Below are 12,704 nucleotides of genomic sequence, written 5' to 3'. Positions count from 1 at the left end.
AGGGTTCAGAAGATTTTGCTGGGAAGAGACGGAGAATAGTGACGAGCAGCATTGGGTGGAGCCAGGCCAGGGTGCCAGCAGTATCCAGTGCTGGAACCATGCTGGACACCTATTTATGGGCCTATCCAGGCAATTAGGGCAGAAGGTGATCACACTTATATATATGAGTTTTGGGGAAATGCTGTGCATCTTTCACTCAGTCATTCATTTCCTTCTGGGTCTTTTTAAGGAGGAGAAGTGTCAAGAGACTGCAAAGGCTGAGATGTTGCAGGGAAGGTGGATATGTCCTGTGCACCTCAAGAGAGCAGAGCAAGGACCAGTGGGTGGAAGTCAGAGATGTTGAGATTTGCGATCAACCATGAGCAGGGATTTAAATGAGAGGTATCTGAAGTTTTGGAGGCACTGGACAGTTGCATTTCTGGGCATGGCCAAGCAGAAACAAGGTTTTAGGGATTCTGTACAGCAGCAATTTTGGAAGTCCAGCAGCAGAACGCCACTGCTGGAGAGGTACCTGCTGCGCCTCATCACAAACATAGCTGAGTGGTCAGATTAAATGCCATCAATACCCCACTACTCCCAGGACACCAGCCAGTCATATCTGGCTCCTTCTTTGGGTCATGGACAAATGCCCACTCCACCTGGCCTTGTTCTCAAGGCAGCCAGCTGAGTCTTGGAATTTGGCACTGGGGAGGCATGGCTACTTCCCTCCAGCCTAGGGATGCCCTCGTCTTGCCCTTGGAGGTCTCTGATTTTCCCACTCACCTGGAGAAGCAGCACAAAATAGTCCACAGGGCGGTTGCGCTGGTAGAGGTAGTGTTCTGGGGCTTTCTTGTTCTTCTCATCAAACTTCAGCTCCTGGATCACGTGGGGATGTTTCAGGAGCCGGAGCAGGATCTTCTCCGAAAGGTACAGAGACTTAAAGGGCTCCACTTCTAGGGAACAATATGAGGCAGGAGGAATTGGCAGCTGGGAGGCGTCAGGGTGGGCACGCCACGGCAATCAGGGCATGTGTCTAGAGTCCCCTCCATTTGAGCTCCAGGCACCAGGCTGGCAGGATTCCTGCGACTCCCTTGGTTGGGGGTTCTTAAACCCAGGAGATAGGCCTGTGCCCTATGGAGATGTGTGTCCTTGCACTGGCACCTCAGGAAACACAGGTCACCATTTTGGACATGCCAGTTTTGTTATTAATTTTCTCCTTGATTTTATTTAAAGTTGTGTATGGACTTAAAAAAGAAGGCAATCTTGCCATTTGCGACAACATGGATGAACCTAGAGAACATTATGCTAAGTGAAATAAGCCAGGCACTGGAGGACAAATAGTGCATGATATCACTTATATGATGAATCTAAAACAGTCAAATCCACAGAAGCCGAGTAGAATGCTAGTCGTCCGGGCTAGTGGGAGGGGAAAAAGAGGGGCTGTTGGTCAAAAGGTACAAATTTTCAGTTATGACAGATGAGTAAGTCCTAGAGATCTATGGCACAGTGTAGTGCCTATAGTTACTACTGTATTGTATACTTTAAAATTTGCTAAGAGGATAGACCTTACATTAACATACAAAAATAGTAATAAATAAAGAGGGTGGGAGGAAATTTCTGGAGGTGATGGATATGTTTTGGCATAGATTGTGGTGATGGTTTCATGGGTGTACACTCATCTCCAAAGTCATCAAGTTGTATACATTAAGTATGTACTACATTTATATGTCAATCATACTTTAATAAAGTGGTTTCGAAAAAATAGTTGGGGATGGATAAGCAAGCCATGTAAACAACAAAGGCTTTGATGCTATAATCAAATGAAATACAGAGAATTTAATCTGACCTATTTGTATGACATATCTATTGAATGAAATGAAATTTCAAGTTAATAGAAACGGGTAGTTATTTAAGTGATATGTTCTCAACAATGTGAAGCACCCTTGCATCACATTTACGTGTATTATTGTATATTATATTACATTAGCAGATATAGCTACTTTGCTCTAGGAAATCAGACAGCCAGTAATTAAAAGAAATCTGTATTCAGAACTAGATAAAATGTTGACAACTCTACTTTAAAGAACTCCAATTTATTTTTTATTTTTTATTAGTAATTATTATTATTTTTTGTTTTATTAGTTTCAAGTATACAGTACATTGGTTAGATATTTATATAGTTTATAAAACAATGCCCCTAAAGAACTCCAATTTAAAATTTTCTACTTTTTAGCACCTAGAACAGTACTAGCACGCATTACGTACTCAATAAATATATGCTGAATAAATTAAACATTGAACTTAGTAATGGGTGTGATCATTCTAGGTCAGCACATTAACTAGGCATAGATGAGGTCAGAGGTCAAAGATGAAGTTTACCTTCTTCACAAGAAGGAGAAGTTTCTCTTTGGGTCTCTTATTTTTTTTTCTTCCACAGATCTCAAAATTCATAATCCACTTCTGTATATAAAGAACTCATATCTCATAGCCCTATAAGGCCCCTGGAGGGTCCTGGACCCCAGGGGCTTGTTGCTGGGTAGGAAAACATCTTCCCCTCTGCCACAAACCCTCTGGGGCACCCCAACTCCAACAAGATGGAGGTGGGTCTCAATATCCCTCCAAGAAGTGAGTGGAGGAAGGGAAAAGAGCAGCAGTGGTTTCTTTAGCTCTTTTCTTGAATAGAAGAGAGAAAGCTGAGTTGCGTTGTATTTACTTCCTGCCTAGAAGATTAGGCCTGGGGCTAGAAATGACAGTATGTGACAACCTGTCACCCTACCTAATGTAACTTTCTCTGCTGGATCAGTGGATCTCAGTCCCAGCTGCACGTTGGAATTAGGTTGCAAGGTAATAAAAAAGATTAGTGCCTGGGTTCCACCCTCCAGATTCTGCTTTACCTGCCTGGGGTGAAGACACAGATGGGTAGAGTCATACCTGTGGCCATGAAGCGGTGTGTGGCCAGCAGAAGCTGTGGAGAAATCTTCACCCTCATCTCTGAGTCAGAAAGCTTAAACAAGGAGAAGTCATGGCGCTTTCTCTCCCGGTGTGGGACCCTCTGCTTTTTCCGATTGTCGGCTGCAGATCACAGGGACAGATTGCATGATCTCAGAATCACTGTGGGGTTTTGGAGGTTATCCCAGACTTCCTTTGGGACGACATGAATTTCTGCAAAGTGTCAACTGTAGGTGACATTACAATACCTCTCTCCAGGGGTAGAAGGATGTTGATAAGGGTTGGAAGGTAGAAGATGCTATAATCTTCTCAGTGTTATGTACACTTAAGAGGTACATAGTGGAAAACAGGAAAGGCTGGCATGGAACCCCCAGGGTCAGGATTCTGGGGCTGGCTTCTGTACTTCTGAGCTGTGTAACCTCTCTAAGCATCAGAACATTTGTTTGTTTTAATCTATATGAGGTTAATAATTAATAATAACTCTTCTACTCATCTCCTGCAGTTATTATGAGACTCCAACCAGAAGCTATCTGTGAAGTGCTTACAAAAAGGCATTCAAACATCAGAGACTTGAATCCTGGCATCAAGGGGTTTGGGAGTCCCAGGAGGTTGCTGTCTCTGTCCCTCTCCTGTCCCCAGCACTAGACTCACCTGGTCTCTTGCCACTGATTTAAACCACACTCTGAGCAGTACCCAAGGCATGCTGCCCAAGGAAGTGGGTGGTCACTGCCTCTTTCCACTCACAAGTCTCCTGCTTCAACTCTGGCCCCTTTATGGGGACAGAATTGGGAGAAATAAAGGAAAGAAGAAAGGAGAAGAACTGGAAACACCCCTATAACCTGCAAAGATGGGTTCTTTGGGCAGAGGCCCTCAGTAGGACCTGAAGGAACTCCAGAGAGCCTGATTATTGATTGATAAAATTTGCTTTTTCCAATTTAATATTTTTCTCCTTTCTTTTTTTTTTAAAGCTTGTCTTAAACATATTTTTTTTTTTTGAAGGGAGAAGGGGAGTTTTTGCTTTGGACATGTCTCTTTTGCTTTCCCTTAGTTTTGAGTGAAACTTGGAAACTTCCAGCCTATTTCATCTGTGCTAAGGAGAGCAGGAAAAGGGGTTTGGGTTTTCTCCAAATTTGACCTGGACAAACAGGGCTGTGGGGAATTTTCAGTGCAGACTGAGTAGACACAGTGGATTAGAGGGAACGAACCCCTGGGCCAGGGGCCCAGGGCCCAGGATGTGGCTGCCTTGGACAATCCCTCTCCTCTCAGAGCTTGCCTCAGCCACACCGTTTGGGTTTCCTGCCAGAAGGGAGAAAGTGCCCTTCCACTGGCTGCTCTCACTGGCCTGCCTTGGACTCTGGGCCCTGCTTTCACACTCCTTTTGCTCAGGTTGCAACCATAGTGAGATCCAGACCCAGCTTTCCTGTGGGTCAAGGTCAAGTGAGAAGCAACATAGTATTCCTGGCTCCCCGGCCTTCTCGCAGCTCTGAAGGAATCATGCCAGAAGCTTATTTACAAGAGTGGGAAAACTCTACCCCTTTCCTTGAGAAAGAAGATCAATTGCTCAGCAAGAGAGCAGCAAATATCTGCATTGGACCAGTTCTTTTGCTCTTGCTAGTGAGCAGCCGTCTGATTTGCATGACATGTTTGCTTAAATATCCGTCTCCCTCCTCCTCCATCAAAATGCCACTTAACTTTTCATCATGGAGAATCATTCCTCTGATCTCCTTCTTCATTCCTTTTATTTTAATAGCTAGTATTTGGAGCATTAAGCTTGTGAAAACAAATGCCCTAAGAGGAGCTTACTCATTTAGATTATTTATCACTACTATCAGCCACTGGCACTTTAGTGCGAATGTCTTCACCAATATATCTATTGAGACGCTTGGGAATTCTAAATCAAGAGTGATGGGCAGAGATGGAGAAGGGAGAAGGAAATGAGGGAGGAAAAGGTCAACTCTTACTTGAAGAACACAGGCCTGACTCGGGCATCACAGCAGTACCAGATACTCTGACACTTCTGGAACATTCTATCAAGGTCCGGCCCACCTTTTAGGTTTGATCTCTTCCTAGTTCAAAAAGAAGTCACTCTTTCTTCACTGCTCACTGCCTTACAGTGTCAAAGCTTTTTCTACCAGGAGCTAGTTTTTGGCTGTTTCTAGCAAACTAAGAACAGGGGTCTGGAATGGGTTCTCTGAGGGGAGGAGAAGGTTTTGCTGTTCCATGAGGTAAAATTTGGAGGAAACAGTCCCTGGCCTCAGGACTCCTATGGATTAGGTTAACATTCTCATCCCGGAGACAAAGCATGTCTTTGTGAGGTTTGCAAGCAAAGCTTTGATAAGACTCAGTGACCGAAAGCAGTCACTATCTGCATAGAAGAGTCCATATTGTTCCCGAGGGGGAGGAGAAAGGAGAGTGAGAAGACCAGAAAGGGGGGAGCAGAGGGGGGAGCAGAGGCAGAAGCAGGGACAGGAGCTTGGGCTGAGGAAGGAAGAGAAAGGGAAACTAAGTGGTACGGCTGAAAAGCCTAAGGGAGAAGAGCAGTGTCTAAGAAGGGACATTTAAGGTCTGGCTTAGGTTGCGGTGAGCAATCTCATGACGGTCTCCATTGCAAATGTTTTGATGTGAGTAGGTTGTTGAATGGAACCCTGGGGAGTGTTGGGGTCTGCATCCAGATGGACAAAGAGACAAAACAAGAACAACACAGGGAACAGAAACCAGGGCAGAGTGGTCCTCTGAGGTGCACTTCGTTTTCTATAGTTCCTTCTTCATCTAAAGGCCAGGAGGTCTCCTTTTCATAGTCTTGGTTCCTGAAGATTCCCTCCTGATAAACATTTAGCTAGCATGTTCTCGGGGACTTGGGGTGATTCCAGCCAGGGTATCTTGCCATGCCAGCACCTGGCATTAGGGGATTGACTTGCGGCAATGAAGGGGGCTTGTCCTGACACCTTTTCACACTGTATATCAAACTAAGCCAGCTCTGAGAGTCTCAGAGGAAAATAAGATGACCTTAGACAATGGCCAAGACCGTGCACTTACTGTAGAGGTCAGTTTCGTCTAGGATCTCTGACTTGATGATCTCTTCTATGATGTCCTCCAGTGTGACAATGCCCATCACCTCATAGAAGGGGTCACCTTCTCCCTCATTATTCACCCGCTGGACAATGGCCAGGTGAGATTTTCCTAGAGAACAAATAAAGTCACAGTTAAGCATCTGGGGCATTTTCAGAGATCTTTCCTTGTGAGAAAATTATACAAAGTTGCTTTCTCACTAATCTCAGGACTGAACTTATCCTAGGATCTCTTTAAAATAGGAGGTTTGTGTACAAGCTCATATAAAAATATAAAGTTTCTTTACATTTTTACATCTGTTTCCTTTTTTAGAAAAGTTACCTAATATACACAAGGCCAGTTAAAATTTTTTCCTTTTAACCTTTACATATTAGCAATTACAGTTGACCCTTGAACAATGTGGGGGTTAGGGGCACCAACCCTCACGCAATTGAAAATCCACACTTTTGACTCTACATTCAGCCCTTCACATCTGCAGATCCAACCATCTGTGGGTCGAAAACAGTACTGGGAATGCGAAAATACAGTTTTTGAGCCATGGTAGGTTGAATCCACAGATGCAAAACCAATGGACATGAAGGGTTGACAGTACTTATTGAAAAAAAACCCACACATAAGTGGACCTGTGCAATTCAAACCTGTGCTGTTCAGAGGTCAACCCTATATCTAAGCTAAAGGAGAATGATTAGTCTAATTGAAAGAACAAGAATTTGGAGTTAGAAAAATTAGGTAGTAGCCTTATCCTCCTTCAAACATCTCTCATCTCCTACCCCCTCACTATCTATGCAATAGGCCCTCGTCAAATCCTTTAACCTCTACTGATTCTCAAGCTTCTCATCTAGAATTAGGGAATAATACCATTTGTTGATTTTAAAACATGCCCTCCAATTCTTTGATACACCTCTCATTGAAAGGTGTGGTCTCTATCCTCTTCCCTTGAGTCTGGGCAGGCTTGTGACTGCTTCAAACAATGGAGAACAGGAAAGTGTCTGCATGAGACTGCTGAAGCTAGATCATGAAAGGCATGTGGTTTCTGCTACAGAAGTACTCTAAGAAGTCCGACCACTACCCTGAGGTCACTATGGTGGAGAGGCCACATGTAGATTCTTAGGTGACTGTGTCAGCTAAGCCTGGCCTTTCAGCCATCCTACCAAAGCACTAGACAAGTTAGCAAAGAAGCCATCTTGACAGTGGATCTACAATCTCAGCTGATTCAGCACACTCTCAAAAGTCCTCCAAACCCATAAAAGTCATCTCCAGTGCTGGCACAGACACTGAGAGGCAGAGATAAGCAATTCTCACTGTACCTTGTCCAAATGCCTGATGCATAGAATCTGTGAGCATAATAAAATGGCACCCATAAGGTGACTGTGGAGCTCAAATGACCTAGTGGATATGTGAAAGTGCTTTGTAAACTGTAATGTGTCATAGACAGTCAGTTAATTTTCACTGTTCAACAACTGAATAATAACAGTTAACATTTATTGAGCTCTAATGGTTATTGATTCATTTAATCCTCTTAACAACCCTTGAGGCAAGTACTATTTTTATCTCCATTTTACAGATGAAAGAACTGAAGCACAGAATGGTTAAGTAGCATACCCAAAGTTACACAGCCACTCATAAGTGGCAGAGCAGGATCGCAAACCCAGATAACTGGGTACAGTTCTAACTTAGGGACCAAGTCTTACCCAACAGTCCTGCTTCTTCACCTTGGTTTATTTTCATCTGCTGATAAATACATTTCCTGGTCCTGTTTCTAAAATAAAAATCTGGGTGGTTCTTTTCCTTATCTAAGAGACATTTAAGGAAAAACCTAGGGTACTGACTCAGATGTTGTTCTTGCAAAAAAAAAAAAGAAAAGGAAGTTCATGCTTTATCAGAGTTACTTTTTATAAGCTTTTGCTTGGTCATTGCTAGAAAAATATATCAAATAAGAAGAATAGTCAGTTTGCTGGAGGCAAAATTAACCATTAAAATGGAAATACATGAGCTTCTGTATCAAATACCTCAAATCACAATAAAGCTATGTATTGGGATTTTTAATTGGAAAGATGGCAAGAGTAGGCTCTAATTTCTTTTCCACCTTCAACTTGTCCTTCAGCTTACTTTTCAACTGATCAGATCATTCCACTGCCCTGCTCAAATACTCTTCATGGCTCCTCAGTGTGCATGGAATCAAATTCAGACTCATGAGTTTGGTATTCTCAAGACTGAAAAATGTGGCTCCCTCCCATCTTTCTAACTGCATGCCTTGCTACATCCCTAATCATTCTATATTACAGGTGCCCAGGTTACTTCCATGTCCTCAGCTTCCTCCATGTCCGTTTTCTAAGTCTTTGCTCACATTGTTTCTTTCCCCCATTCCATCTCCACTGGGCCTTCGAGTTCTAGCTCAGGCACCTGCTCCTCAAGAAAGCTCTCCTGGATATTCCCCATTCCGAAGCTGAACCAGCCTCATCTTATGGGTGTTTTTAAACCTTTGATAACTCTATTAGAGCATTTTCACACACTTTATTGCTTGTCATAACTAGCAATGTATGTGCCCTCTACTGAACCATGTCTCTTCCTCAAATCATAAGCTCCTTCAGGACGCAGACTTAGATAGGGTACCTTCCATATAACAGGCAGTCAACAAATACCTGATGAATGAACTAAGACTGAATAAAAATCCATAGTGGATATAATAGATAATATTGAAACCGAACACCAAAACCTTTACTTTTTGATAAAATACAATGTGTTTAAATTAAAATTTAAGCTCTGCTTCAGTGGTTCTAAATTGTTTCTTTGAAACAACTGCATCCTACCCAAATGGACTGAAGGGTTTTATAGTTTAAATTAGATTATGCTACTTGTTAGAATATGCTCAATTTAAAGTGTTTTTTTTTTTTCCAACATAGTGTTCTTACACTTATGGCACCTGTTCTCACTTTTTTGCTAACATATGCTAACAGATGACAAAACAAATGACTAGTATAATGGAAAAACTTAGAAAAGTGATTTCTTAAAATTATTTTCTATAACTGGATAATCATTGTAATGTGGAGCCCAGAATATATATAATATAGTTATACTTCCCACCACTAAGAGATTAGTTCATACAACGGGATTAAATAAATTAACATTTTATGATGTTTCACAAAGAGTACCATAACTTCCACATGAGTATCTACCATTGGTCTACACTTTATACGGTCAATTTGAGGACACAGTATGTGATCACCAGGGAATAGAGATTTTAAGTCCTAATTTTATAATATCAAGACAATATGCTTATGTAACCTCTTTAGAAACATTTTGTAATCCTCAATCAACCTTTATGATCCCCTCAAGTGCCTATAGAGATCTACAAACAAATGAAAAAGTCATTCTTTCTTAGGGTCAGACTGGAACAGGAATTAGCAATCACATAATTCTTTTCTGAGCTGACATGGGGACAAGAAAACCAGCTGTTCCCATGATACACATATCTGAGGTTCTTCCTCTCTCAAAAGAGTTGGCCTTTGAGAGACGTATCTCCTTGTACCCCTCCTCTTCCTGGGCCCCAGAACTGATGGGGATGACCCCAAAGGAAGCCAGTCTTGAAACATGGAAAAGTTAGTTACTCTCTCCTGCCATAGCATTTTGAACGTAGCTCTCTATTAGCATTTATAAGAACAACAATAATATCTATTATTATTGTAGCAGCCATCATTTGCTGTACACACACTAGGGGCCAGGCACAGTGTTGAGCATCATACACCATTATTTCACTAAGTTGTTGTTCTCTATTTATGTGTCATCCCCCCACCATGATGGTAAGCTCTCGGAAAGGCAACAGGTATGTTCTACTTATCTTTGTTTCCCCAGAATCTTGAACAGCACCTGGCATAGAGTGAGAACTCCATAAGTAATGGGTGATAAGTAGATATCCATATGCCTACCTCACACTATACACAAAAATTAGTTCAAAATGGACTAAATGCTAAAATGTAAGGGTGAAAACTATAAAAATTTTGGAAGAAAATGTTGGAGTAAGTCTTTGTGACCTTGGAGTAGGATTTTTTTTTTTTTTTTGGTAAGACTCCAAAAGGACAAGCAATCAAAGGAAAAGCAGTACACAAACTGGACATCATCAAAATTAAAAAGAGACACTATTTTTAAAAAAGTGAAAGGCACCTTACAAAATGGGAGAAAATATTTGCAAATCATTTATCTGATAGGGAACTTGAATCCAGAATATATCGACTCATAAAAACATAACTCAATTAAAAAGTGAGCAAAGGATGTAAATAGACATTTATCCAAGAAGATATACAACTGGTCAACAAGCACATGAAAAGATGCTCAATATCTTCATCATTAGGAAAATACAAATGAAAACTGTAATGAGATATCACTTCATACCCACTAGAATGGTTATAATTAAAAAGACAGACATTAACAAATGTTGATGAGGATGTGGATAAATTGGAATCTTTAGATTGCTGGTGGGATTATGAAATGATCCACCTGCTTTGGAAAACAGTCTGGCAGTTTTTCAAAATAGTAAACATAAATTATCAGCAATTCCACTCCTAAGTTTACACCTAAGAGAAATGAAAACATATGTCCACACAAAAATGTATACACACATGTTAACAGCAGTATTACTCCTAATTGCTAAAAAGTGGAACAGTTCAAATGTTCATCAATTGATGAATGAATAAACAATATGTGGTATATCCAGATAATGGAATATCATCTGGCTATAAAAAGGGAATGAAGTATTGATACAGGCTACAACATGGACAAACTTTGAAAACATTATGCTGAGTGAAAGAAACTAGACAAAAGAACACATTGTTTGATTCCATTTATAAAACTTCCAGAATAGGTTAAACTATAGAGAAAGTAGTTAATCATTGCCAGGAACTAAGGGAAGAAGGAAATAAGAACTGCTTCATGAAAAGAAAATAAGCTGAAATGAAGAGCAATGCTGGTTTGGACATGGTGGTAATGCTGGTAAGATGCTAGTTCAGAGTACCTGGTTGTCATTTTGTGCTCTAGGATGTGGCAGAGACCAAAAGTGAACACAGGTGAAGCTGCCAGGAGACCAGGAATGGTGGAGAGGGAACCATCTTATGATTTTCTGTGGCAGTGAAAATGGTGGATGAGGGATGGAGGTTTGTCACAGATGGGAGGAGAGAATGTGAGAACAAAGCACTGTGGGCCTGGGAAATAGTAGGTTCACATCCCTATTAGAGGTCTTATCAACCCTGAGGGATGATTTATGAGTATTTAAAACTCGTAAACTGGGGCAATAAGAGTTCAAATTTCCTAAGCGTTTCCATCTTTTTCTGGGCAAACATTGGTTTCTCCTCCCATGGATGAGTGTTGTGTTTACTTCCTAATGGCTTACTTGAGGGAGGGCTTCAATTTTGGCTAGTTCCCTCTTCTGCCTTTCTATGAGGTTCTGTGAATGGGAACTGTGGCCTTTCCTGTTAAGCTGTGCCTTTATCGACTAGCAGAATTCCTCAATTGTCTTCTCATGACTTTTAGTCCATTAACTTCAGTTTCCTTCCAATTTACCAGAAAAGCAGGAAGCCTGTGAATTAATTTAGGCTAATAATGATGATGAGCATTAACATTTATACAGAACTTCATAATCATTAAGCATCTCTTGAGAACTTAGTTAGAAATGCAAATTTTCAGGCCCCATCAAAGATCTAGTAAATCAGAATCTCAGGGGGTTCAGCCCAGTGATCTGTAGTTTAATAAGCTTTACAGCTGTTATGATGCAGGGTAAAGTTTGAAAACCACTGGTTTCTGGGTGGGCTCTATGGCATTCTGGTTATTTGTCTGATCACCTATTAATGAGGAAGAGAAACAAGCACTGAGATGTCTAGTTAAATCCTGGTCCCTTTGGTACACCTGATTTAAGTCACAAGATGCTAAGTACACATGAAAAGTCTAAAAAGAACTTCCTGGAACAAAGAGTAGCTGTGGTGGCAAGCTGATGAAAGCTTTCTCTCATATGATCTGGTAGTTAAGGTATTTTGTTGACATGGGGAAGAGAGGGGTTATTGACCATTTGATGCTGAGCTTGGAGGGGTTTTCTTTGTAGTGTTCGTACCAATTATTATTGAGACAAGCTGAGGCACTATACTATTAGGCTCTTGGTGTGTCTGAGGTCAATAACATTTCCCACTACTGAAAGTCAAAATATTTTTTCTGTTGTTCCAAGAGTCCAAAGGGTGGTCCTAGTACTGGTTACCAGTAGTGCTCTATCTCATTACCCTGGCATCAATGTACATTCCCAAACTACAAGTCAGATTTCTTAGAAGGGCAACTAGGTTTTCAGATTTTGTTTTTAAAGTGGTGGATCTCAACTGGGGCTGATTTTGCCTTTCAAGGATATTTGGCAATGTCTAGAGACAACCTGAGTTGTCACAACGTGGGGCAGGGGATGCTGCTGGTAATGTAGTGAGTAGAGGCCAGGGATGCAGCTAAACATCCATCAATGCCCAGGACAGCCCCATAGCAAGGAATGTCAACAGTGCTGAGGTTAGAACCTTGCTTTAAAGGGACAGAAAGTTAGAAAGTAGCAGTAACTTCACAGCTGTATTTTGGTATTTGAAGAAGTTGAAATATTCTCTGAAGGGTCTTTAATAAATAAGCTTCTAGAAGGTTTAGGCACATCCACAGAGAAGAGCTCCCAAGGACCTTGTTAGTATACTTCCTAT

General features: G+C 41.3%; 1 protein-coding gene across 1 annotated transcript in view; it reads right to left on the bottom strand.

Moving 5' to 3' along the window:
• The window catches only part of CNNM1 (cyclin and CBS domain divalent metal cation transport mediator 1), a 33,696-nt gene that overhangs the window by 2,393 nt on the left and 18,599 nt on the right, over positions 1 to 12,704 (bottom strand). The window contains exons 2-4 of the mRNA XM_023522536.1: positions 5,965 to 6,108; positions 2,911 to 3,051; positions 763 to 932 (exon numbers count right to left, since the gene is read on the bottom strand). Of these exons, the coding sequence (XP_023378304.1) occupies positions 763 to 932; positions 2,911 to 3,051; positions 5,965 to 6,108 (455 nt within the window). The remainder of the gene's footprint in view (positions 1 to 762; positions 933 to 2,910; positions 3,052 to 5,964; positions 6,109 to 12,704) is intronic.

This window comes from Pteropus vampyrus, unplaced genomic scaffold (assembly GCF_000151845.1).
Source record: "Pteropus vampyrus isolate Shadow unplaced genomic scaffold, Pvam_2.0 Scaffold348, whole genome shotgun sequence".
Lineage (NCBI taxonomy): Eukaryota > Metazoa > Chordata > Mammalia > Chiroptera > Pteropodidae > Pteropus > Pteropus vampyrus.
The sequence above is the reverse complement of the archived record's forward strand: the minus strand, read 5'-3'. Positions and strand labels throughout refer to the sequence as shown.